The sequence below is a fragment of the Octopus sinensis genome, linkage group LG3, assembly GCF_006345805.1.
Source record: "Octopus sinensis linkage group LG3, ASM634580v1, whole genome shotgun sequence".
In the NCBI taxonomy this organism is placed as follows: Eukaryota; Metazoa; Mollusca; class Cephalopoda; order Octopoda; family Octopodidae; genus Octopus; species Octopus sinensis.
Window position 1 is genome coordinate 12,418,385 of NC_042999.1, and position 27,726 is coordinate 12,446,110.

Genomic DNA, 27,726 nt, shown 5'->3' on the forward strand with positions numbered 1-27,726 from the left:
AGCTATTAACAACAAATGCACGGGTCAATTACTTTCTGCGTAATTATGGCCTTTTTGCCATCAAATACTTTCATGTTTAGACCTGGAAAGTACCTGATTTTGATAAGGAATCATATTTGTTTTCTCAGATTCCCTCTATGTTCCTCAATGAATGTTATGAAATCAATAAAGTGGAGGCGCTTGAACGAAAATGGGCTCGGTTCGTTTTATTGCTCATCTTACTCATTAGGAATTCTAAGAGGATTGAGGATTCTGTTGACCGACTCATGATATGAGCAGATATTTGTCATGGATTGTGAATTAGCAGAATCAAGTTTTTACACATCCCAAGTTCGAATTCAACCATAGTGGACTTCTTTTTCATTTTTTTTATGGTCGCCAAAAAAAAAACTATCGAACAAAAACCGAGCCTTCCGTTGAAATCATTAATTACCATTGTCTTGAAATCATTCGGTTGAAATCATTAATTACCATTGAACAGTCTTGAAAAAAAAAATCTATGTTTTCAGTTACCTCCCTTGGATTAGCTACTCTCCACACATCAGTTACCTCCCCTATGTTTACCACTCTCCTCGCATGCATTCTTCTTCCCCAGTTTTCATTTCCGACGATCGTCAATCGATCGATCGATCTCTCTTCGGATCTCTGCCGTCAATCACTGCCATGGCCGATGAACTGGATATCTTATCGAAACTGGAAAGTCTCAAAGAACTCAGGTAATAAACATTATCTTTCTTTACACGAAGCTTCTTTTCGAAAATACTGTTTACATTTCCCCTCATCTCCAACGACAACCAATCCATTGCCTGACCATCCCCGACGAACCTCTCTCTCTCTCTCTCTCTCTCTCTCTCTTCCCGTTGCTGGCTTTTATTATTCATTCTCTTCTGCTGACCGTCCACCAGTCAAAAGTCCTTGACCAACCGACTTCGTTGCGATGAAGTTTCCATCAATGTATGAAAGCCACAACGACTCACCCCCCCCCCCCCCAATAATAAAATGTGCTCTCACTCTCTCTCTCACTCTCTCTCTCTCTCTCCCCCTCTCTCTCACTCTTTCTCTCTCCCCCTCCCTCTCTCTCTGCCTCTCCTATTAATTACCTCACAGATATCTGTTCTGCTTCTCAAGCTTTCTGATTCTGCTGACTTGAAGAATAAATATTTTGAACGATTCAGGATTTATTCTTTTAACATTTGATTTCAAGAAAAGAAAAGAAATCAGGAAAACAAAGAATAAGTTGATTTTCTTAAAACCTTTGATGATTCATTTGCTCAAATAAAGTCTTGGTTATTTATCGAAACCGTTTTTGTTTTAATTATCTTAAATTTGGCAATAATAATAATAATTTCAAAGAAGAAAAAGAATTTCTTTTATAAAATACTATAATCTGGGAGTTGAGCTGAAATGTCAAAGATAACATCGGGAAACGAAGAAAAAGAAATTCTTTTCGTATTGATAGGGATTCGCTACAGACGAAGCAGTTCCGAGTTTGTCGATCGGTTCAATTCCTTGTTATAACCATTTATAATGTCTTGGAGCTAACAAAAGAGTCCCTGCATCAGTAGTATAGCTAGGGGTGGGGACAATGGAGGCAGTCCGCCCCCAGCGGCACTTTTGAGCCTGTATAGAAGATGGCAGTGTGCGGGGCTGCCTGCGGTGGCACACTAGCTATGTCAGTGCTCATTCAATGTACGATTTAGGGTTTTAGAAAATCTTTATTAATTGGTAGAGCATCTTGAATAATATTTTTTTACACAAATGTATAATTAATAAAACGGGTTAATCACTAGTTTTCTGCATTTTAAAAAATTATTTAAAAAGTATTTTATAAAACTTTCTCTGTGAGATATGTCAGTAGTTATTGTTTGATCTTCAATGCCCCACAACTAGATAAAAGCTTGAGAAACATTGCATCAAATAGCTAGAAATAGACGTCAAATTCTCATAAATTAAACTACCTTTTTTAAAAGAAAAGAATAGTATATTTACAAAAAGACTAGAATGGTCCCGACTGGAGCAGCTTTGATCAGAGCTTGTCTAAAACTAAACAGCAGCAATACCGTTGAGACAGTTTTAAGCATGAGATGGATCTCAAATCTCTCTTTGATTAATCATCATCGTTTAACGTCCGTTTTCCATGCTGGCATGGGTTGGACGGTTTGACTGGGGACTGGGAAGCCAGGAAGCTGCACCAGGCTCCAATCTGATCTGGCAATGTTTGTCCCTGTGTAAGAAATTATTATTTTCAGGCTAAATTAGCGATGGAGCTGGTTTAATGAATGTTATTCACTGGATTAGAGTCTTTTGTTTAGTTTTGAATTCAAATCCAGCCTGGTTCAACTCTGGAGCTGATATAGTAAATATTCTAGATTTCATAAATAAAAGAGAAAAGAAGAAAATGCATTTTCTTGTCACAAAAAAATTTTGGTTTTGTTGCTGATTAAAAGAAACCAATACTTTATGGCCAAATGAGCCAATTTATGTTATTGATTTGATTATGGGATCAAAATGCACAGATTAATATAGAGAGATATTAAGATATTGAATACATTGGTTTCTAATTTGGCACAAGACTAGCAGGGGAGCGGGGGAGTTGATTACATCAACCCCTGTGTGCAGTTGGTAAAAAAAAAAAGGTGTCACTAAGCATTTTTCTAGTGCAGTGATGATTCTGCCAGCTCACTACCTTAAATATTAAATGCATTTAGAAATAAGATATTAAGATAGAGTACGCAATGTAAAATGGGGGTTAAATGATAAAAAAAAGGGTAGGGTTTGGAGCTCCTTTTAACCGTGTCTTGCTGAGGACTGTTCAACCTCTCTATTATTGATGACACAGAAAAATGCACCCAGTTTCATTCTGTAAAGTGGAAGGTGACAGTAAGGGCATCGGGCCATAGAAACTGAGTGAAATGGCATGTATGAAAACCTGTCTATGGGAGGCTCTCAATAAAAGGTGATTCACTCCATGATGACTTGTCAAATCTTATTACAGCTCAGAAAGTAGACATCGACGGTTGATGGTGGTGCTGATGATATATTTATGATGGACAGCAACTTTGATGTTTAAAAATGTTTGCATAGAGTTGTAGTGTAGATACAAGTACCTTTCATATAATCTTCAACATGACACTGTGATAAGAATCAATGGTTAATCCTTTTCATTACCAACTCACCTGAGATTGAACCTAGTTTTATAAAATGTTCTATCAAAATATTTCACATGAATTATTTTCCAAACTACAGTTTCATAACACCAAATTTTTTTACTAAATACTTTATTTTCAAAATTAATTGAAACGAAGGCATTTCAAATTTGGTCTAGTCACCTGTATTGTAAACCAGGTAGTTCATGAAGGAGTCATAGCCAATGACAGGCATAGCAGCACCATAGACAATGGTAAAGGTGATGCTTTAGATAGAAATAGCTACAGGGGTATCAAATTATTGGATCGGGTAATGAAGGTCACGGAGGTCATAGTCTAAATAATTAGGGAGAGAGTCTGCTTAGATGAGATGCAGTTCAGTTTTGTGCCAAGTAGAAACACCACTGATGCTATATTCCTGGTAAGGCAACTGCAGGAGAAATACCTAGCCAAAGATAAACTTGGCTTTTGTTGACTTGGGGACAGCCTTTGACAGGGTCCCCTGATCCTTTATCTGGTGGATGATGTGGAAACTAGGGATTGACAAGTGGTTAATAACAGGGACTCTGTTTGTATGGTAAGGGTTGGCAATGAGTATAGTGAAGAATTCCAGGTAGAAATAGGGGTTCACCAAGGATCAGCCCCCTCTTATTTCATCATAGTCCTCCAAGCAATATTAGAGGAATTCAAGACAAGTTGCCCCCAGGAGCTCCTCTATGAGAAGAAATGAAGCTAGTATGATCTGCTAGATGTGTAATGTCAGTGTGCACACACGACATTAAATGCTGTGGATTCAGAGTATATATAGATTTATAGGAAAGAATTTTCCCGAGAGGTTGGGGAGAGGAGTTTCGGAAAATTCACATGATCCAACCTTTTTTATCTTTCAAGAAAATGGATATCTTTTAATGAAATTATATACAAATACCTTTCAAATGGCATAAATGATGATTTTAAAGAAATTTGTGGAGAAAATTTTTTGGCGAGGGGGTGGGGGAGAGGAGTTTAAAAAAAACATTTGAAATGAAGAAGACCAAATAAGTTAGAATATTGAACAATTAACGGATGTCATCTCCAAAGCCCCAAAAGCTAGTGTCTTGTTTATAAGTGACCGTGAAACAGAGTCGAATGCCTTCTCAAAATCTATTAAAAACAACATTACCAGAATGTCATTTGATTCTGTGTAGTTCATCAGATCATATACTCTACTCTATTACTTGTTTCAGTCATTTGACTGTGGCCGTGCTGGAGCACCACCTTTAGTCAAGCAAATTGATCCCAGGACTTATTCTTTGTAAGCCTAGTACTTATTCTATCGGTATCTTTTGCCAAACCGTTAAGTTACGTGGATGTAAAGACACCAGCATCGGTTGTCAAGCGATGTTGGGGGGACAAACACAGACATACAAACACACACACACATATATATATATACATATATATGACAGGCTTCATTCAGTTTCCGTCTACCAAATCCACTCACAAGGTTTTGGTCGGCCCGAGGCTATAGTGGAAGACACTTGCCCAAGGTGCCATGCAGAGGGACAGAACCTGGAACCATGTGGTTGGGAAGCAAACTACTTACCACACAGCCACTCCTATGCATATATCAATCTTACGTTGTCCCCAATGTCTCTATTAGATATGAATCCTGTTTGAACAGTACTATTCAACTTTGGAAGGTTACTTTTCAACCTCTCAGCAATAACAGATGAAAGTAGTTTGTAAGCAGTATTGAGAAGTGAAATAGGTCTCCAGTTCTTCCAAAAAATCGCTTGGGCTTATCTCCTTTTGGAATACAGGTAATAACACCTTGCTTCTCTGTCACTGACAGATAACCCTTAGCAAAACAAAATGGAGATAAATCCTTCAAAAAGAATTTATAAAAATCATAGGTGAATCCATCTGAACCTGGACTTTTATTCTTTGTCTTTTTCAAACTTTTCAAAAGTTCTCCTTTGCTAAGCCTATACAGGTTCTCTTCAGAAAAATGTTCATCAAGATCACAAGATTTTAACAGATGTTCCTTAGAAGAATACAATCTTTCGTAAAATAATGTTGCTTCAATAACAATATCCTTTGTATTTTCTATAGTAGATCCATTATCTAACTGTAATTGGGCCATGCCTTTATGTACAAAATTCTTATTTTCTAGAAGGCTAACCTTCTCCCCTTCATCTATCCACTTGGCCTTTGAGCAAATTATAATACCCTCCATTTTTGGCTTTACAAATCCCTTCTAATTCTTTTCTTTTTTCTTCAAGTTTTTCAATTTCTACCAAATTGGTTTCCAGTTGCTTAATATCATCTAGGAGATCTGTTTTTCTTTTTTTTACTCTAGATTTTTTAAAGAATGAGGTTTTTGAAAGAGTTTTCCCTCTTAATTACATGAACAGAGTTTCCGACTCGTCTGGCACCTGTGTAGGTGGCACATAAAAAACACCATCCGAGCATGGCCATCTGCCGGCCTCGTCTGGCACCTGTGTCGGTGGCACATAAAAAACACCATCCGAGCATGGCCGTCTGCCAGCCTCGTCTGGCACCTGTGTCGGTGGCACATAAAATCACCCACTACACTCTCGGAGTGGTTGGTGTTAGGAAGGGCATCCAGCTGTAGAAACACTGCCAGATCTGACTGGCCTGGTGCAAGCCTTCGGGCTTGCCAGACCCCAGTTGAACCGTCCAACCCATGCTAGCATGGAAAGCGGACGTTAAACGATGATGATGATGATGATGAAGTGATCATCTCTACTAAATTCAATCTCAGATATACTAATTGAACTAGTATCCCTATCAGGATCTAAAGCAGTGGTGGCGTATTGCTTAACCATGCTGCTGATGGTTTCCTTCACCGCTGAGACGTATTTGGGATCTCTTAATTAACGGTACATTGTCTCCTAGATTCCCTGTTGAGTGGGATGTAGACAGGGCGATCCTCTCTCTCCATATATTTTATCCTATGCGTTGAGGTCCTGGCTGGGCTAATAAGACAAAACCAAGATATTAAAGGAATTACAGTTGATGATGGGGAATATCTGTTGACACAATATGCTGACAATACAGAATTCATTTTAGATGGTTCACAAGAGTCTTTTGAAGCTACAGTAGACACCTTGAATTTCTTTGCTGATATATCCGAACTTAAAATTAACTATGATAAGTCTCAGGTGATATGGATAGGTTCAAGAAGGGATAGTGTAGTCAGATACCTAATTTGAATATAAAATGGAACCCAAGTCGCTTCAAACTTCTAGGTGTAATATTCTCAATAGATTTAAAGGACATGGCCAAAAAGAAGGATCATTTTGCTTTTGTCAAAGGCAGAAATACAATCATGCCAAAAATCATACCTGATAGTGTTAGCGAGTTTGCTCGGGAAATGTTACAGCAAAATTTTTCAGTTTTGTGGAGGAAGCATGGCATAAGAGTTTCCATTTGGATTCATAGTGAATATCCATCAACTTTCTCATCCAGGATATTATTAAAAAGTTGACATAAGCAAAAACTTCTACCATACAAAGTCCACCTTCTTTAACAGGCTTACAAGCAACAATCCTCTTAATTTTTTCTGGTTTTCCACTACAGAGAAATTTAAATAATATTTTGTTTAGTTCCTGAAGAAATTTAACCGATAGATTTGGTAGAGTAAGGAAGAGGTAGTTCAATTTTGAAATGAGTAGTGATTTTATAACCACAATTCTACCCATTGGTGTAATTATTCTTTTCATCCAACTATTAATTATTACCTGAATTTCAAATAATTTATTTTCAAAATTCTACGAAGTTTAAAATTTTTTAGTTACAGAGAAATTAGTTTAAAAATCTGCCAGTCAAAGCAAAAAGATCCAACAAGTTTACAAATAAGAGGGAGCCTAATTCATAACAGAACCAATTTACTTTAATAAAAACTTAAGGATCGGTAAAGAGGCAATCTTCTTTCCTGCGTGGTTTGCGAGAGGTGTTAGCAAGATTCGTGACTTCATCAATTTAGATGGATCTTACCATACCCTGGAAGAATTCCACAATTTATTTTAACTAGATACAAATTTTTTCCAGTATAATGGGCTTATCAGGGTGATTAAAAGCTACCAAACAAAGTTAAGAATAAGCAAACCTCCTGCTTTCCAACAATTAGCAGATACTACAGCTATCCGAAAGCTCATGTCTGTTAGGAAAGGAACCAAACGATACTACTGTGTTTTAAACAATGTTGAGACTTGTTTAATATTCAAACACAAATGGGAAGAGTGTTTGCTTGTTGAACTGGAATGAGAAAAAAATATTTTTTCTACAACTGATACTAAGCTATGATGATTCCAGTTTAGAATTATACACAATGTTTTAGCAACTAATTCTCTATTGTTCAAGATTAAACTGGCCGAAAGCAACTTGTGCACTTTTTGTCAATGTGAGGTGGAGACGTCGTCACACATTTTCTGGTATTGTGAATGTGTCCAAGTCTTCTGGCAACACTTCTTAGATTTGCTGTATAGAAAGTGCACACATGTGCGCAACATGAAACTTGACCACAGCTCATTCTATTCGGACTGAGAAAAAACACACATACTGATGGCATCTTTGACTTACTCTTTTACTAGTGTCAGCCATTTGACTGTGGCCATGCTGGAGCACCAGCTTTAATCTTGCAAATCAACCCCAGGATTTATTCTTTGTAAGCCTAGTACTTATTCTATCGGTCTCTTTTGCCAAACCGCTAAGTTACGGGGACTTAAACACACCAGCATCGGTCGTCAAGCGATGTTGGGGTGTCAAACACAGACACACACATACATATATATATGTACATATACGACGGGCTTCTTTCAGTTTCCGTCTACCAAATCCACTCACAAGGCTTTTGTCGGCCTGAGGCTATAGTAGAAGACACTTGCCCTAGCAAAATTTTTTATATACAAAAGCAAAGTGGCAAAAAACGCTCTCAACTTCAAACATTTCAGATACTTTGTGCTCGACAGATATCTAATTGATAAAAAAAAAGAACAACAACAGATCATACAATGGAAACTAGCAAGATGGAGGCTTGAGTTTGTAAACAGCTGGTAGTCCTCAAGTGTTATTTCTTGTAGAACTCTTAAGATCTTATGAGTGATTGATGATTGAGTGTGTAGTCTATTTTATTTTCTTCTATTTATTTATTTTTTAATCATCCTGTTCTCCCTTTTCTCTTTATTTGTTTTTTTTTTCAGTATTTTTTTCTTTATCTTAAGAATAAAAGAAGTCCTCTTCTCCGTTTTATACAAAACTTCACGGTCCCCTGGCCGTGCTGTTTCATATTATAACAGGGAAAACTGGAAATAAAAAGCTGGAATTACTTCGTTTTGACAGGGATTTTTCTCACTTTTTATTTCACTATAACCTTTGAAATGATGGGGGCACATTTTTATATATAAAATAAAAAGGCTTTGAAAATTTTTCCACCCTACCATCCCACTCCAGACTGATTTTGGCCAATTTTTAAAAACTTAAAAACCATGTAAGTTGTAAATATTTTCAGAGGAAAAGGTGTACGATTCAAGGGAGATTTGGCTGGTGTTTCTAGCACATGCGAAACTCATTCCGTTTTTACTCTCACGTGTATTTTCAATATTTTTCTCCCATTCCGAAGTTTTTTTTGGTAAAATGCATAGGGTTGCACTTGTAGAGCTCAAATGCTAGGATTTCATTGGTTAAAATTCGAATCATTAAACTACGTTAAACTTAGAAATTACAATTTTGTTTTCAATTTTGTTTACAATAATGTTTTCTTTTGACACATTCTACCAGTATACGAAGTTTCAAATTTTTTAGTTAACTAGAAAATTCCGTCCATCAGAAGGAAAAGATCCAAAAAGTATGCTATTAAAATGCATTATTGTTTAGAAACCTCTTTTAAAAAAATCACTGTGAATAAATGCCAGCAATGACCTTCTCAGGCTCTCCAATATTTTAAATTATAAACAGAAACAATCGGCAGCAGGGAGGGGATTTGCCAAAAAAAAATCATAATTTTTCAAATTTTCTTAACATCTAAATGTATTTTTGGGGAGAAAAATATCCATACAGGAAATAAAAAATATTTCTACTTTACAAAGGCAAACATAGAAGAGATGAGGAAAGACGTGGAAAATATGAGATGGTTGGATGAGCTGGAATGTCTATGAATTGGACAGAATAACAGAGAAATATGTACCAAAGGACAAGAAGTGGCTCAATAATGATACATTTAGAAGAGTGCAGCAGAAACTGTATGGACGTTGGTTGCAGACCAAGAATGGGCAAGATTAATGAGGCCCCGACATCAGGAAATAAAGCAAAGAAGAGAGATTTAACGACAATGCCATACTTGGGCTCGGTGAGAAGGACAAGTTGTAAGAAATAGTCCGATGTAAACGGAATTTAATTAAATTAATTAAAATAAATGAGAAAAATTAGGTTTACCAGTCTTCATTTTCATACGTGTTAATGGATGAGTGAGTGGAAACGTTGGGGGAGATCAGTCGCCAGCCCAATCACTATTTTTTCGTGATTGAGCCGGATATTGAACTCGTCCCCGCCAAGGTACCACCCCAACGCTCCTACCCACCGACCTGTACGACAATGGCAAGTGAAAATTAAGACTCATAAACCTAACTTTTTCCCACAGAGTTCAGTCCCACTATTTTTGTATTCAATGTGACTGACCCAGAGTTTGAACTCGCACCCATTCTGGAACGACACCAATCTCTTCCCATCGAATTCAAGCAGTTTGTTTTGAAAACTCCTTCTTCCTGCCATGTCGCGCTGAGCCGAGTCAAAGACAGATTGTCCTAGAATTGCACGACAATCGTTAAATGTTCCGGTCGTCAATTATGTAAACAATAATTCATTTTAATAGCCTCCTCTTTTTCTGCCATTGCTCCTCTTCCTGTCCACTCGTATTGCGACGTTAGAGGTAAAATTCTTGCATTACTGCAGCAAACACGTTTTCCTCGATCAACAGCGAAAGCCAGAAGTTCCTCCCAAAATCAGTCCACAGTGCTATGGTGAAAAAAGTTTCAAAACATTTTGTTGCAAACAATTTTCTTTATAATCAAGGTGTTTGTACAAATTTTCATTAAAAGATATCAAGTTTCATAAAAGTTGTGAGGGGGAAAAAGTCGGATCGTATAAATTTACCAAATTTTCTGGAACTCCTTTCTGTTCAATTAATTACTACTTTAACACCTGGCCACTAAAATAAACAAAGTGTAACAGGTGTAAAAGATTGTGTATAAAACAAATATGAAAACAAAAATTTGCGCCAAAGAATCGGGGAGAGGACTTTCGGAAAATCCACAGGATACGATTTTTTGCCTCATAACTTTTAAGAAAATGGATGTCTTTTAATCGAAATTTTATATAAATACCTTTCAAATAGCATATATTATGATTATATAGAAATCTGTGCGGAAAATTGTTTTCGTTGGCGCAATTCGTTTAATACCCATTTACTCTGAATCCACAGCATCTAAGCGGTATTTGTTGAAAATTTCCTTAAAATGTATCCATCTTTCTGGATGTTATGAAGCAACAAAGTCGGAGGTGGGGGCCACATCTGTAATTATGTCACTCAGTTTATATTTTAAATATTTAGAAGACAGTTTTCCTGGCTTATTTACAAAATCCAATGCTGTTCATGTTTGTCGTGCAAACAAATTGATGGGGAGATGCAAAAAAATTTTCTGAACTTTTTCATAAAAAGATACCCCACCCCCCCACATGATTTCGAAGGCTTTGGTAAAAAAAAATGGGACGAATACATTGGAAAATGGCTTGCGAAATCGCTTCAGCTGAAAGACTGATTGAATAACTACCAGGCTCAAAATAAAAATAACTACTGCAGTCGATTTATTCGACCGAAACCTTTGCTGTGGTGCCCCAGTATGGCCGCAGTCCAGTAAATGAAACAAGTAAATGATATAAGATAATACCTTTACATTCTACTTGTTTCAGTCATTGGACTGCGGCCCAGATGGGTTAACAAAATTAAGCAAAGACGAGTTAAGAGCAAACGGAATGTTTTTATGAGTTGAGAATCAAAAGTGGTGACATTTCGGTGAGAGTTGAGTGCTAAAGACACCGTTTTTGGTGATATTAGAGTCTGTCAGTAAAACAGCATTGTGTCTCATTCATTGATGGGAAATTGGAGAAAGGTAGAGCCACTAGAATAAGAATAGCTTGAGCAAAGTTCAGAAAGCTCCTACCTCTTCTGCTGACAAAGGGCCTCTCGCTCAGAGTGAAAGGTAGATTATATGATGCATATGTGCAAACTGCCATGCTTCACGGTGGTGGAACATGGGCCATGACTGCTGAAGACATGCTAGAAATGAAGCTAGTATGATCCATTGGATGTGTAATGTCAGTGTGCACACATGACAGAGTGTAAGTGCCCTGAGAGAAATGTTGGACATAAGAAGCATCAAATGTGGTGTGCAAGAGAGACGACTGCATTGGTATGGTTATGTACTGCATATGGATGAGGAGATCTGTGTGAAGAAGTGTCACTCCCAAACAGTGGAAGGAACCTGTGGAAGAGGGAGACCCAGGAAGACATGGGATGAGATGGTGAAGCATGACCTTCAAACGTTGGGCTTCACAGAGGCAATGATGAAAGACCGAGACCTCTGGTAATATGCTGTGATTGAGAAGACCTGGCATAGCCTATACCAGTGTCGCATAATCAGCCTATTTAAAAAGTACCTTTGAATCATGCTTGAGAGACCCATTGCGTCAATCAAATCATAATCAAAATGGAAATTATAGTTGTGGCTGATGCCAGTGCCACCTGACTGGCTCTTGTGCTGGTAGCATGTAATGAGCGCCATTCATGCGTGGGTTATTGCCAGTGCTGCTGGACTGGCTCCCCATGCCAGTGGCACGTAAAAAGCACCATCTGAACATAGATGATGTTAAATGACAATGTTATTTCATTAAATCTTCCTTATTTTCAAAATTAACTGAAACAAAAGCAGTGCATTTCAATAGGAACAAAAGGATTAAATCGTGAGAGGCACCCATCCATCAAGCCTTCATAGTTTTCCATATTCTCAATCTCCCCCTCACACAACATTTACGTGTATAACTAATGCCACGACCCATTTTGAGTTTGTTTATAAAATCTTTATTTTGTATTGAAATGTAGCATTTGTATAATTATGGTTGTGTTTCCGCATTCAGTTTGAGAATTTCTCTTTCAAATAACATTTTTCTCTCTCACAGAGATTGCCTAAGAAACATTTAGACATTTCTAAATACCCCACTATCAATACTGATGGATCAGTCAGTTAATTTGCTTACATTTAAACATTATGTAAAAAGTTGTAGATTTTCGCAGTGATGGTGCCATCCAACTTTGAATGACTGTTTTGAATATATATTCGGCATCTACTTTCAGGGGCAGAAGTATTCATCTGGAGAAAATCAAAAGCCGTCTGAAGCAGGAGTTTGATGTTACAGAATGTGAAGAACAATGTCTTGAAGAATATAAGCAAGAGATGGAATTGTTACTTCAGGAAAAGATGGCACATGTTGAAGAATTACGACTTATTCATGCAGACATTAACTTGGTTTGTAAATTGTTTCTTTGTTACTAGAAACAAGAAGAATCCACATTTCTTAAATCTTGATCCTATTCTGTTTTTAAACTTTAATAATTTGAAAGATATAGCATTGTGGAACAGATTTTTTATTTTGTGATAAGTTTAATGCTTTTCTTTTACAAAATACTCACGTAGGAAATAAGAATGATGCTGATTGTCTGCCAGATAGTAATAAGAGCAGCTTACTTTAACTTTTGGTACTATTTTTTTTATGGTATGGTTCTTCTGGCCATTACTGAGGAGTTTAAGCTGTCTTTGGAGTACTTCTATATGTTGATGATTTAGTTCTCATAGCTTAATCTATCAAAGAATTTGAAAACAAGTCTGAAATGTGGCAGTAAAACCAAGAATTGAGAAATATTAATATTCTAAAGAAGACCTTTAAGCAATGCAGGTGAGAAGTTATGCAAAATATTTAAAGTGCTGTCAATAAATAATAACAAAGACAAGATATTGTATTATGCTGTATAGATTATTTAAGGCTTCTATAAGGAGTTTGGAGAAAAGTGTTATTATAGGCAGGTCATTCTGATGTATTCCACAACATTAAACAAACTCTGTAACATGATACAGTTTCTTGCTTTGTCTTCATTTATTGGCATCACCTTACCTATTTTGCCTGATTTCTCACATTATTTAAAGCTTTTCTCACAGAGCCAATGACGAAAGACCAAGAGCTCTGGAGATATGCTGTGATTGAGAAGACCCGGCAAGTAAAGTGAGATCACAGCCATAGCCTACACCAGTATCGCATAACCAGTCCATTTAAAAAGTTCCTTTGAATCATGCTTGAGAGACCCATTGCGTCAATCAAAAATCAAATCATTATCAAAAATGGAAATTATAGTTTCTTTAAAATATATTTTATTTACATATAGCAGTAAATTATAATCTTTTAGAATTGAGAGATTTTAAAATAAACCTCACAAATACAAGATTTAGTTAGCAATGAAGAAGACAGGATTATTGATACCAAGAAGGCAAGCATGCTTCATGGGCAGAAAAGCAGTTGATAAGAAGACTGTATTTTGTACCCAATATAAACAATGGGTACACAAGAGATGTAGTGGGATGAGAGGCAGGCTGGGACAGAAAGGGTAGACTTTGGATGGGAATTGGGGTAGTTAACAAAAACATTACACAAGTTAATTAATCTTTAGAATAATATCTTTTATTTTCATTGTTACTTTTATTTTTTAATAATTTTTGAATTTATTTTACTTTTTCTTCTCACTTTTTGTTTTGATTATAGATGGAAACAACGATCAAACAAGCGGAAGAGGAGCGGAATAAGGCCCTCGATTCTACAAAGAGACTCTATGAAGAATATACACCTCTTAAGGATGAAGTAGATAATTTAAGAATGTCTGTTGGACTAGAAAAGTTACCAGATCTGCAAGACGAGGAAGAAAAACTCACTCCAGAGTAAGCATTGCATGTTTTTGCCTTCTCCTGTTTGTTATGAATTGTTATATTTTAAAATTAATGACTGAATTTTACTTTCATGTGAATGCATAGTCTTTTATTTGAATCCTTTGAATGTATCCCATGAAGAAGAGACTGACCCCTAATTAACAACCAAAGCCCTATCACTGGGATTTAGACATCAACAACTGTTACATACCACACTTTAGAAAAGTCTTCAGTGTTTTTACTGTTCTGCTTAAAGCCTGAATTTGGTGAATATATGTTAGATGAAGTTTTCTCTTGCCTTAAATCTTAGCTTTTCAAGATTACTGTTTCTAAGTAAGTAATCTTTCCCATTGCCAGACATGTTTTCGCAGGATATTAGAAGCGAATAACAGTGACACTCGCTAACAACTATTGTAATACCATGATACAGAGATAAACACATACACACACATATATCATCATCATCATCGTTTAAAGTCTGCTTTCCATGCTAGCATGGGTTGGACGGTTCGACCGGGGTCTGGGAAGCCAGAAGGCTGCACCAGGCCCAGTCTGATCTGGCAGTGTTTCTACAGCTGGATGCGCTTCCTAATGCCAACCACTCCGTGAGTGTAGTGGGTGCTTTTTACGTGCCACCTGCACGGAGGCCAGTCAAGGCAGCATTGGCAATGGCCGTGTTCGGATGGTTCTTTTATGTGCCACTGCCACTGCTATCACAACTGCAGTTTCCATTGATTTTTGATCGATTTCGATTTCATTTGCCTCAACAGGTCTTCACAAGCACAGTTTTGTGTCCCAAGAAGGAAAGGTAGGCATAAGTGGGCTGGCTACATCCCAGGTAGAGGCCACAGGTTATGGGCACGTTCAGATGGTTCTTGGCCACACACACACTCACATATCATCATCATCATCATCATCATCGTTTAACGTCCGTTCTCCATGCTAGCATGGGTTGGATGGTTCGACCGGGGATCTGGGAAGCCAGATGGCTGCACCAGGCCAAGTCTGATCTGGCAGTGTTTCTACAGCTGGATGCCCTTCCTAACGGCAACCACTCCGTGAGTGTAGTGGGTGCTTTTTACGTGCCACCTGCACTGGTGCCAGGCGAAGCTGGCATCGGCCACGGTCGGATTGGTGCATATTACGTGCCACCTGCATGGAAGCCAGTCGAGGCAGCACTGGCTTCGGCCACGATTCGGATGGTACTTTTTACGTGCCACCGACACGGAAGCCAGTCGAGGCGGCGCTGGCATCGGTCACGATTCGGATAGTGCTTTTTACGTATCTCCAGTCCAGGGGTCCTGGCATCTGCCGGGTGCCAGTCATAGGATTGGTTCAATTTCGATTCCGATTTCACTTGCCCCAACAGGTCTTCGCAAGCAAAGGGGCGTAGGCATAGGTGCCTGTCGTCGGATGAGGTTCGATATCGACTTCGCTTGCCTCAACAGGTCTTTGTGTGTCCAAGGGAGGAAAGGCATGCATAAGTGGGCTGGACTCACTTGTCCTGCCTGGTCTTTTCACGCACAGCATATTTCCAAAGGTCTCGGTCGCTGGTCATTTCCTCAGTGAGACCTAAAGTTCGAAGGTCGTGCTTCACCACCTCGTCCCAAGTTTTCCTGGGTCTACCTCTTCCACGGGTTCCCTCCACTGCTAGGGATATGCACTTTTTCACACACCTATCTTCATCCATTCTCGCCACATGACCATACCAGCGCAATCGTCTCTCTTGCACACCACAACTGATGCTCCTTAGGTCCAACATTTCTCTCAGGGTACTAACGCTCTGTCGAGCATGCACACTGACATTACACATCCATCGGAGCATACAGGCTTCATTTCTCGCGAGCTTACGCATGTCCTCAGCAGTCACGGCCCATGTTTCACTGCCATGTAGCATGGCTGTTCGTACACACGCGTCATACAGTCTGCCTTTTACTCTGAGCAAGAGGCCTTTAGTCACCAGCAGAGGTAAGAGCTCCCTAAACTTTGCCCAGGCTATTCTTACTCTAGCAGTTACACTTTCAGCACACCCACCCCCACTACTGACTTGGTCACCAAGATAACGGAAGCTATCAACTACTTCTAGTTTTTCCCCCTGGAAAGTGACGGAAGTTGTTCTCTGTACATTTTCAGTGTTTATTGCTCCCGAGCATCTGCCACATACAAAAACCATCTTCCTAGTTAGCTTTCCTATGACATTGCTGCACCTCTTATGTGTCCATAGCTTACACTTGGTGCATCTTATAGAGTTTCTACCTACACCTTTTCTACAGATCAAGCAGGGCCATCTACCTGAAGGCGTTTGTGATTTGTCTACCTTCCTACTTATTACGACTTTGGTTTTAGCTAGATTGACTCTAAGGCCCTTCGATTCTAAACCTTGCTTCCACACCTGAAACTTCTCCTCCAGTTCTGATAGTGACTCAGCAATTAGAGCAAGGTCATCAGCATAGAGGAGCTCCCAGGGGCATCCTGTCTTGAATTCCTCCGTTATTGCCTGGAGGAGTATGATAAATAGGAGGGGGCTGAGGACTGAGCCTTGGTGGACCCCTACCTCTACCCGGAATTCTTCACTGTACTCGTTGCCAACCCTCACCTTACTAGCAGCATCCCTGTACATGGCTCGCACAGCTCTCACTAACCATTCATCTGTCCCTAGTTTCCTCATTGACCACCAGATGAGGGATCGGGGGACCCTGTCGAAGGCTTTCTCCATGTCAACAAAAGCCAGGTACAGGGGCTTATCTTTGGCTAGGTATTTCTCCTGCAGCTGCCTTACCAGGAATATAGCATCAGTGGTACTTTACCCTGGCTTACTTAAATTCTGCATGGAAAGTGCATGTTTCTTTCAAAAACACCAACTCCTCCTCCTCCTTCCTTTACTCGGTTTTTCTTTTCCCATTGGTGGTGGTAACAAGCATTGCTTCCCCAACTGGCTTTCCATATTCCCCATGCTTTCAACGAGGATCTTACACAATCCTTAAATCATAGTCTTGATTTCTGCTCTGGGCTCTCCGCAAACAAGTTCACCATACAGAGTTTGTTTAGGCATCCTCTGATCATTCGTCCAAACAAGATGTCCAATCCAATGTAAATGGTGCTTGTGCACCGTTGTTTCAATGCTCAGGACATCTGTTCTTTCCAAGAGTTCTGTTCCTGGAGTCAGCCAACATTCAGAACATGTCTGAGACATCTCTGATGGAAGCATTCAAGGTCTCCTACATGATGCCAGTAAAGGCTCCATGTCTCATATGAGTAAAGGAGTGATGCCAGAATACGCACACACACACACACAGAAAGTGCACAACTTTTGTCTGCCTTGTGATGCCATGTTGGGACTGGATATAAGACTCAAAAGAGCCCTGAAGGAATCAGTTGTCTTCTGAAGCCTCTGAGGTATTTCATCAGCCAAGGAGCAAGAACAGCTGAGTGTGCTGCCCAAGTAGAAAAACTTGTGTAACACTTTCAGTACTTTTCCTTCAACTAGGATGGTTTCACATCCTAGCACAAGATGGAGCATTACAACAGATTTGTCCAGGCTAATGCTAAGTCCAGATGCCTTGTAGGATGAAGAAATATGGTCCTTGAAAATTTGCATATTATCACCTGTAGGAGCAACTAAGTTGCAGTCATCCACATACAGGCACTCACACACAGACAGAGCCATTTTCTTCAACCAAATCCACTCACAAGGCTTTGGTCAGCCCACAGCTATAGTGGAAGACACTTACTCATGGTGCCATGCAGTGGGACTGAACTCAAAATCATGTGGTTGGGAAGCAAACTTCTTAACCACATAGCTGTGACTCATCCAAGCCATGGCTTGGACAGAAAAAAAATTTTAATAAAAAGAGATTTCATATAGATTACCATATTGAAATTGAGAAAAGTGTGTCATGCTTTCATTATTTTGTTTTATTTACTGATTAAATGTGTAAACATAATGCTTCTTTTTCTTTATCTGGAAACTCTTTTTAAAATCATTAATTTTTGAGTAATATAACCAAGTTCAATATTAATTATCTAACTGCATTCTAAGCCTCAAAGAGTAGTGTTTAGCATCAGTTGTTTCAAACCATGAAGTAAATGACAGATGAATATAGGATACTAGTCTATTGCAAGTAATATATCCAGATGCAGTGGTTCCTATCCCCTGACAAAAGCTCCGTGAACTGAGACTGTTGCCTAAAGACTTCTGGTCAGAAACACATTGAAATCCCTAGTTTTGTGGACAACCAGATCACTCAGCCATTGTCCCCTGTATCAGTGTAATTCAATAATCTAGCTGAAGTATCTGCCTCTAAGTATTTTCCTTTTCACTGATTCTAAGATTTTCTCATCCACATGAAGAATAAATGAAGGATAATATTCTTGTTGTCCGTTGTTGTTTTTCATATTCATTTCATGCTTTATTGCTAAAATACTTCAGATTTGGAGGTGATGTGTCGGGGAACTAATCTAAAACAATTATTTCTTAAAATTAGTTTTTCTTTGTATTTAAAGTTAATACTGTGCAGTTGACAGTTTTTCATTTGTTGCTCTCTGATTTGGCTTAATTTTTTTGGTTATGAGTTTGTTAATTCTTTTATCATATTTAATATCATATCTCTTGCACTTTTACTCCCTAAAATGTGTGAAAAAAAATCACCATGGGTTCTATATGCAAAGTTGGGCCTGCCATGAGCTAATTTTGTCAATGGCATTCTCTTTTCTGTATACACTGCTGAAATTCGAGTGCATTCATCTGATATGCCCATGACTCTTTTATGCCATTAAATATGGACATGTGGCTGGATTTTTTTTTTTTTTTTTTTGTAAAACAAAAATGAAATAACCGTCTTTCTACTCGTCACCCCAAGTGATGTCTATTCATCCTTTACTAAACTAACTGATTTTATCATTCATGAGTTCAGTATGATATGGATTGATAATTTAGTAAATATAATTGAAATTAACTTTTGTAAATTTGTGTTAAAAAAGCAACTTCTGTTCATTTTTAATTTTATTAACTCACTTCAAAAATGGAAAATTGATGAATAACTGGTTGAAGAAATGTATTTAAGAGAATGGCAAATATTTTGGGGAAATTGATGAAAGAAATATTTAAATGAGTAACAGTGTTACTGAGAAAATATGTTGTGTGTTCATTTAACCCTTTAGCACTTCAACCAGCCATATCTGGCCCAAATATTCTACCTATTTTATGTTTTAACTGGCCAGATCTGACCTCTTATACTTACCCTACCGTGTCATTCAAAAATATATAACCACATCATTGAAATCTCAAAGTTATGAGATAATGTTTTGTTAATTGAAAACAATTTGACAGAACATCCTGAATGCTAAAGTGTTTAAGAAATAGACAAAAATATATGTTTAAAAAATTAATTCAAAAAGTTAATTATCTTCACAAGTCTGAAGTTTAGGAATAAAATTGTTAAAATGATTGTCTTCCAGATATTTTGAGAAGCAGAATGTTGAATGGCAGTCAGAGAGTGTTGAATCTTCGTTGCCACAGTCATTAGCAGTTGCTGCTGCAGCTGCACAGCAAATTCAAGTCCCTCGCAATAAAAATGAACGCCAGACATTCCGTCAGCAGCCACCACCAATGAAGGTAAAACTTTGTATTCACCAAATTTATATTGAAATAATCAGTTGTAGAAAATCCTTTTTGTCAATCAATGGATGTAAGCATAGCTGTGTGATTAAGAAGTCAGTCTGACAACTACAAGGTTCCAAGTCTGATGCTTGTTCTATGGCATCTTGGACACAGTTATGAGTTAAACAGTACTTTTTGTGTAGAATTTAAGAGACAGAAAATGTATGTATGTGTGTGTATATATATATATGAAAGTCTATGAGGATAACTGGATACAATTTTTGAAGTGTAAAGGTGATTTTAAAGAAAAAAATCATTTTTTAAAAGAATATTATGAAATCTTTTATGAGGATGTTACTAACCTTTTTTGGGAAGAAGTTTTTTTTCTAGTGTGTGAATGCTTTTGTTAAACCTTTTCAAACACACGTGCTCATAAAGAGGAAGTTGTTATTTTTGTGGTTGTGATAGTATTATTTCCGGACTTATGGTTTTGGTCATAAATATTTTTTTACCAGTGTTTATTATATGGGGTGTTGGCTATTTTTGGTTTAATTTCAGATTTAAAATTGTTATAAAGTATTCTTCTTCTGTCTTTCATAGTTGTACATTTTCATCATTTATTTTGTAAATTTTTCATTTGCACAGATGTCTCGATGGTCACTGCATGGGACATTCATAAAAGATGGATCCCTATTTTGTTGTCTATGCACATTTGGTTCGTTTCCTTCCTGTCTCTCCAATCTAGTTTCCGTTGCCTTGTAGGCATGTGATGCTATAGATGAGGTTTTTTGTTTTGCATTCACTTTCTTGAATCTTTTGGTTGTCCCTTGCTCAATAAATTCAAATGTCCCATAATGGGGGGTCTCCACAGTTGGTTACTTGCATCATTTCTTTTTCAAATGTGAATCTTGCCTCTGTTAGAAGTCTCTTGGGGTTAAGTGGTTGTTTTCGACTAATTCATGTAGATTTGGGAGGTATCGTTTGGCTGAGTGTAGGATGTTGTGGTTTCCAGGATTGTGGGTGACTACAAACAAAATATTTGTATTTTCACACCTATCCTGAGTTTTTCTCCATCAGCTAGAAATCGGGATTTCCTTTGCTTCTACTGTGGCATGTTGAATTAACTTGTTGGGATATTTTTGTTTCTCAACGAATATATTAAGTTCTGCCAGTTGTTTCTCTTGTCTAATAGTATCTGTGACTATTGAGCATATTAAATCGTTTGTTCCTTTTTGTATGGGAAGAGTGGTAAGATCTAAAATCTAAATATTGGTGTGTGTCTGTGTTCTTGTAGTAGAGGTAAGTTGAAACTGTTTCATTTTCTTTAATTTTCAGGATGTTCAGAAAGGGGAGTTCCTTTTCATCCGTTCCCATAGTGAACTGGATTGAGACATGAATGCTATTTGCTAATTTAAGAAATTTTCTAAGGTCTTCCTTATCTTGGTTCCAAAATATAAAGCAGTCGTCTAAGAATCTTTTGTATATATAAGAAAGACAACTGCACTTGTATGGTCATGTGATGCATATGGGTGAAGACAGCTGTGTAAAGAAGTGCCAATCTCTAACTGTGGAGGGAACCTGTGTTAGAGGTAGACCCAGGAAGACATGAGTCAAGGTGGTGAAGCATAATTTTTGAACTTTGGGCCTCATGAAGGCAATGGCTAATAACTGAGACTTTTGGTGATATGCTGTGTTTGAGAAGATCTGTCAAGATAAGTGAAATCATCGTTATGGTTGATGCTGCTGTCAAGTAACTGGCACCCATGCTGGTGGTGGCACATAAAAAGCACCTTTTGAGCATTGAGCCTCACAGAGGCAAGGTGGCTGATGCTCTATTTAACAACTGATTATGCGAAGAGATGATTTATGAGAGATTTTTTGTGTTAGAAAAACCTATCCTGATTCTGTGTGAGATCATAATCGAATAGTATCCTGAATTTCTTTTCTATAGCTTCACGAAACTAGTAAGGGAAGCTTACCATATGGAATTGTTAACAAAACAGTTTTGCTATGACAGACCTTGTTACTAGGGTAAAAAAGGGTCTTAAATAACGGTTATCTCCCTTACGCTGCAGAAATGCATTACTCGATTTGGTGTCGTTATTCGAAATAGAATTAAAATCGTTAATGTCATTATAACTTGATTTCATGTCCTGATTAATAGAGGTAGAATTAATGTCAATAGGATTTAATATAAGTAATTTTTTCTTTATAGCCTGCTTTATGTAAGGCAGAGTTATAAAATTCAGCTTTATTGTTGAAGATATCAACATTAGCAGATAATCTAGAAAGTTTAAGTGAAATGTTCCTAATATTAATATCCTTAGAGTGATTACTGAAAGAGTTAATATATTTTAAATTAGTTGAGGGTTTATGGTATGGGAAAAAACAAATCATTATTAAAGTTAAGGGTAATATCCAAAAAAGTTATATCATCGTCAAAAACAATGCTTAAGCCCATGTTTTGGAAAAATTTAACTATGCTATTCCTAACCCTTTGTAATTTTTGGTTAGAAGCATTTTGAAGGTAGAATAGACAATCATCACGATATAGACCTCCGTTGATGTTTGGGAATTGGTCAACCATCTCATAAAGGATATATATACCGACCAAATCAGCGATTTGTGCTGAATCAGAACTTCTCATTGTGACATCAAAACTGTCAAGTGTATCTTTACAGACCCATAGCTTGTTATCAAATTTAATACTAGATTTTCTGGCAGCCAGCACGACATTAATTTCATCCCTGGTGAGACCTGCTCTGTTGCGAGTGAACCAGAGTGCCTTGTTAAGTACAATTGGGTTGATAGAGGAATAGAAACTAGAAATGTCAAATTGGATAAACTTAGTGCACTTCTTGTTATTAATAGAACTAAACCAGTCGACCACTTGCAATGAATTAGACCGTAAATTAAGCTTTAATTTTTTAACTACCATTCTATAAAATTTTACCTTTGTCTTCTTACATTGCACTTCCATAAAATATATCTACTTCCATTCTTTAAGCTTTATTCCTATTATTCTATCGCTCTATATTTCTCCACTATTAGTTTTCTGCCCTGTCCAGTCAAGAGGTGGACACTAAATGAAGGTATGCAGACTAGTAATTCCACATGTTGCACTTGTGATCTTAAGACTGTGGTTTTGATTCCCAGACTGGGTAGTGCATTGTGTTCATCAGCAAATGAGTTAACCTTGTGAAGGACTGACATCCTATCCAGTGTATAATGGTGTAATCTCAGCCAGCCAAATCCCTTTGAAACCAGGTTAAGCCCTGGCCTTAAGGAGTCCTAGGAATCACAACAAACCTTGGTGTAAGTACAGTGGAACCTTGGTTTATGAACATCTCTCATCTTGAACAAATTGGTTTATGAACAATTTTTCAAACATAAAACATCTCGGGTGACGAATGGTGTCTCAAGTAATGAACAAACCAACAAGAGCAACAAACTGGGAGTATCAGCTGGAGAACCTCAGTTGCTGTCTGGCTTTTGCTCTGTGCACTTCCCTTCTTGAATTCAGTGCGGTTTCTTTTGAATGTCCTATAGGAAAAATAGTTTCAGTTTGTAAACGTATTGAGTGACAAACGACCTTCAAGAATGAATTCATTTTGTAAACCAAGGTTCAATTGTAATGCCATATGCATTCAAATTTGACTGAGATTTAATTGAAACCCAAAAAATATATTGCAGACAATATTTCATTTTTTAAACTTTTATTATATTCTAGGCTTGTTTGTCATGTCACCAGCAAATCCACAGAAATGCACCAATCTGTCCCTTGTGTAAAGCTAAAAGTCGGTCGCGGAATCCAAAGAAACCAAAACGTAAGCTGGATGAATAAACTGGTTGTAACCTTATATCTCACCACTCTCAATTCCTCTATTTTATTCCATTCCCTCCATAGTTTCATGTCTTTCTATTATCTTCTCATCTTACATTTAAAAGCATTTCATTTCTTACTCCATATTTATAATAAAAGTAATTTTTTTCCTCTTCCAATTTCGTTTTTCATTATTTCTCATCTACAAGTGTGGCTGTGAGGTGAAGAAGTTTTCCTCCCAGCCTTCAGTTTCAGTCCCACTGTGCAGCACCCAGGATAAGGATATCTGATTAGAGCTTTGTGAGTGGATTAGGTGATTGTAATCCCATGGATTACTGTTATAGGGTGTAGTTGAGAAAGACACCAACCACTCTGCCTGCACCACCCAGGCTGAGCTGGTGGTCAAAGTCAAAGAACTGCTCAAAAATCGTCCCAGGAATGCATGTGCCAGGCTCTTGAGCTGGCTTAAGGCTGTGATGGAAACTGAGAGTCGAGTATCTCTCAGCAACAGTCTTGTTGATACTTTTATTTTGGGATGAGATATTATGTTTCATTTCCTTTTATGACACAGTCAAATTTAGGCCAAACACCCTGTATGTATATACATACATATGTGTGTGTGTGTGTGTGTGTGCACACATACATGCCAGCATGGACGACAGATGTTAAAAGATGATGACACTTACATATATGGTGGGCTTCTTGCAGTTTTCATCTACCAAATTCACTTGCAAGGCTTTGGTTGGCCCAGTGCCAGTATAGGAGAAACTTGCCTAAGGTGTCACACAGTAAGCTTGAACTCAAGACCACATGATTGCAAAGTGAACTTCTTAACCACACAGCCATGCCTCTACCTGCCAGCATTCAAATTTAAGTTTTGTTCTCTGACATCCTGCATTTAGTAGTGAACCAGCAAAACGTTTCTAGAAATTAATTTCTTAACTACAATGATGTCCATATTATTCTTAATGTGTTCCATCTGATTGAAACCTGAATTGCTAATCACTGTTGTATTTTGTCTTCAGCAAACAACTTTTAGATGATGTGTTCACAACAGACTTCATTAAGGTGAGTGGACTTTGAGACACTGTGACATTTCAATCTGTTTATGTCCCTACACTCAAAGCTACCCTTGGATTAATGAAGCTAAACCAGAATTGTGGTTCTTCATTATAGAATTCAACAAACAAATTGTTTACTGATGCAGGTTGATTTCTGCCAAACTGGTCATTTGTTTGCTGATCTCTATAAGCAGTTCTTGTTTAGATTCATTGATCCAGGTGAGATAGCTTTAACTGAAGAAACTCAGCAAGGTCAGAACACAGCTGTGTCTCAAAGTGTTTTACATCAATGTATGGAGTTTGTTCTTGATTCAAATCATCTGAAAGGAGAAATTGTTCACCAAAGACAAAATGTGACAGCACTTAGCACATTCATGTCTGAATCTGCTGGAATGTATCAAGAATGAATATGTCATTGAGATGATTTAATAACTTGACTATCTGAGAGATTTTGCTTAAACCCACTTGATCATTGTTAGATATCTGATAAAATTACAACATAAAAAAATATTAGTTTAATGATAAATTAAGCATTACTCCTTATAAGATCAGAATATTGGGAAAACAAAACCGTTTAAAAAAAGCAACTTGTAAAAACTGACATGGAATGCTCCTACTTTGATAACAACTGTCAATATGTGCAAAGAAGGTCAAATATTTCTCTTGATTATTTTCTTTTGTTAAAAGACAGCATCTATGAGAGGTCAAGGAGATGATCTGTATCATTGGTGTCTTGTACAGTTGAAGATTGTGGAATAGCTTCTGATGCTTCAGTTGATAACATTCCAGGTGATAATGTGTCTTCTTTTTCCTTTTCTTCTGTCTGGCTCCTTCTTTTTGAACGAAGACTTGCATGCTGGAAAGCAAGTGAAGAATATGGATTAACAATCATCATCATTTTAACATCTACTTTTCCATGCATGCATGGATCAGCTGGAATTCATTTAGGCAGATTTTATACAACCAGATACCCTTCCTTCTTCCAAATAAAGTAATATTTTTCCTCCATGACCGGACATGTTTTCATGGAAAATTGGAAATGGAGGACACTGACTATAGAATGGTGACACTTATTTACAAAAATCACATGAGCTAAAGGCAAGGAAACGCTAACACACAAATATGTCTACATTTGTTGTACTTAGTTCTTGAAAAACCAAAGAATATTTCAAACAGATTGGAATAAACTGAAATGCTTTCTGAGTCGAAGATATTAATATATCACACACAGGTGCATTTTTGTTCTGTTATCTATAGTACAGCTGCCCTTTCAGGACCCCACTGGGGTCAATCACCCTTCTGTGGGAAAGGCCGAGAAGAAATGTACGAGTGAAGGACAGGAGTGAATTTAATCGACTGACCCCCCACCTTTTAGCCTTGTGCCAATGTTAGAAAAGTATATTTATCTATATTTACGCAGCGGCCAAATGTATGATGTTGCCAGGTGATGAATTAAAAGAAGACAATAAAAAGTTTTTGTTATGTGGAGAGAGAAAATGTTTAGCGCAGGGCGATGTGGTATAATTGAATGGCGAGGCTGAGAAAGAGAGAGAGTATTTACTGATGGAAGTAGAAAAAAGTTTTGTGAAAACAAAAAAAAACTTTCTTCTATATCTTCTCTCCACACAGACACATTGTATATGAATGGACAGAGGTTAGAATATAGCTTCCCAAAGTGGGCGATTTCAACTTACAGGTGGGAGATACGCGAATTTCTAGAAAATGGTGGGCAATATGAACATTTCGTGGGTGACAATGAATTTTTAGAAATTAAGGGCAAGACTTCCTTTTGTACTCTCCCCCTCCAAAAAAAAAAACATCCCTTAAAAATAAAAAATTTCTACACAAACCCCCGTTTTTGGCTACGGAGAATACGAATCTGCAAAAAAATTGGCATTTTTGAAATTACCCCCCCCCCCCCCCCCATACACACAATTTCTTCATTTTTAACTTTTCCCCAAAAATATGCGGAGATAACGATTCTGAAAAAAATTCTTTTTTTGTCAAAATATGCGGAAAAAATACGGAGATTATGATTCTGAAAAAAAATTTCAAAAAATGTTTCTACTTAGGGTTAGCATTACGGAAAAAAAGTGAAAAATTGGCGGGGAAGAAATTTCAAAATTTCAATTTTTGGCAATTTTCCGGGATCTCCGTATCCGAAAACGTGGGTATTTGGCATAATAATAATAATTTGCGAAAGATCGCCGTGATGCACGTTTATCGATTTGACTACTCGCATGAGTATAAAAAAAAAAAGCGGACTTGTGTATCGATTGAATGTTTTTGTCGCAGTCATCGAGATGGTTGTCATGCGGGCTAAAAATAGCAGCCAAATAGGCATAAAGTCCCGCGTATAGAATTCAAATTTGCCAAAATTTTCTGAAAACTCCGGAAAATAAAAAAAAAAGTTATGTCGTGCGTAATTCTGTGGTTTCATATCAAAATACAAGGATGTTGACAAAATGTGCAGTCACGCACAAAATGACAGCTTAGAAATCGTGTTTCTTGACTGGGTGAAAATGATCAAATTTTAATTTATGAAATGCTGGCAGCCAAACGAACTAGATCCGTATTTGCTCCAGTAAAGACGTGTCATCTGACTCTGCTCTATCGATGACTTCTTCTCTTTGGGAAGACCATACTGCCTTTCAGACGCCATCCAGTGAAATTCATTTTCACTTTACTGATGCCTCAAGTCAAGAACATTTCTCGACAGTGCAGTAGTGATTATTTATCGTTTGGATTTATTCCCTCCTCAAAACTGCCCGTTACCAATGTGTCTTCTTTGCCATCAAACATTGACCAACGAAGCCTTCATGCTTGAAGTTATTACTTTGATGCAAAGCATTCTGGCAAGAAGGAGAAGCCGTTAGCATACTTTTTGCAACTGAGCTCCTCTTTCAAAAAGCAAATCCAAACATTCAACACGCTACTCTAGGAAACAGGAGAATGACGGGTTGATTGCATCGTACAACATTGCATTGCTTGTTGCTAAGCCTGGGAAGTCTCACACAATTGGAGAAACATTACTTCGCCCAGTTATCATCGAAGAGGTTTATCAACC

General features: G+C 37.6%; 2 protein-coding genes across 2 annotated transcripts in view; one reads left to right on the forward strand and one right to left on the reverse strand.

The window, feature by feature from the left end:
- The first annotated feature begins 555 nt into the window (after positions 1-555).
- On the forward strand, positions 556-23,773 carry LOC115209120 (zinc finger C4H2 domain-containing protein). The gene is made up of 5 exons (XM_029777257.2): positions 556-716; positions 12,559-12,730; positions 14,016-14,188; positions 19,634-19,790; positions 23,506-23,773. The coding sequence occupies exons 1-5, from the start codon at positions 577-579 to the stop codon at positions 23,617-23,619; spliced, it is 756 nt and encodes a 251-aa protein (XP_029633117.2). The 5' UTR covers positions 556-576; the 3' UTR covers positions 23,620-23,773.
- A 790-nt stretch (positions 23,774-24,563) lies between these two features.
- The window catches only part of LOC115209121 (DUF21 domain-containing protein At4g14240), a 100,899-nt gene continuing 97,736 nt past the window's right edge, over positions 24,564-27,726 (reverse strand). Inside the window, exon 9 of the mRNA XM_029777258.2 lies at positions 24,564-25,515. Coding sequence (XP_029633118.1) covers positions 25,354-25,515 — 162 coding nt within the window. The 3' untranslated portion in view covers positions 24,564-25,353. The remainder of the gene's footprint in view (positions 25,516-27,726) is intronic.

What these genes read in the sequence shown, in the direction of transcription:
- LOC115209120 (XM_029777257.2), top strand. Translation starts at nt 577, where the DNA reads ATGCATTCTTCTTCCCCAGTTTTCATTTCCGACGATCGTCAATCGATC. An exon ending in TTCATGCAGACATTAACTTG is followed by an intron (nt 12,731 to 14,015) that starts GTTTGTAAATTG and finishes TTTTGATTATAG; the next exon opens with ATGGAAACAACGATCAAACA. An exon ending in AGCAGCCACCACCAATGAAG is followed by an intron (nt 19,791 to 23,505) that starts GTAAAACTTTGT and finishes ATTATATTCTAG; the next exon opens with GCTTGTTTGTCATGTCACCA.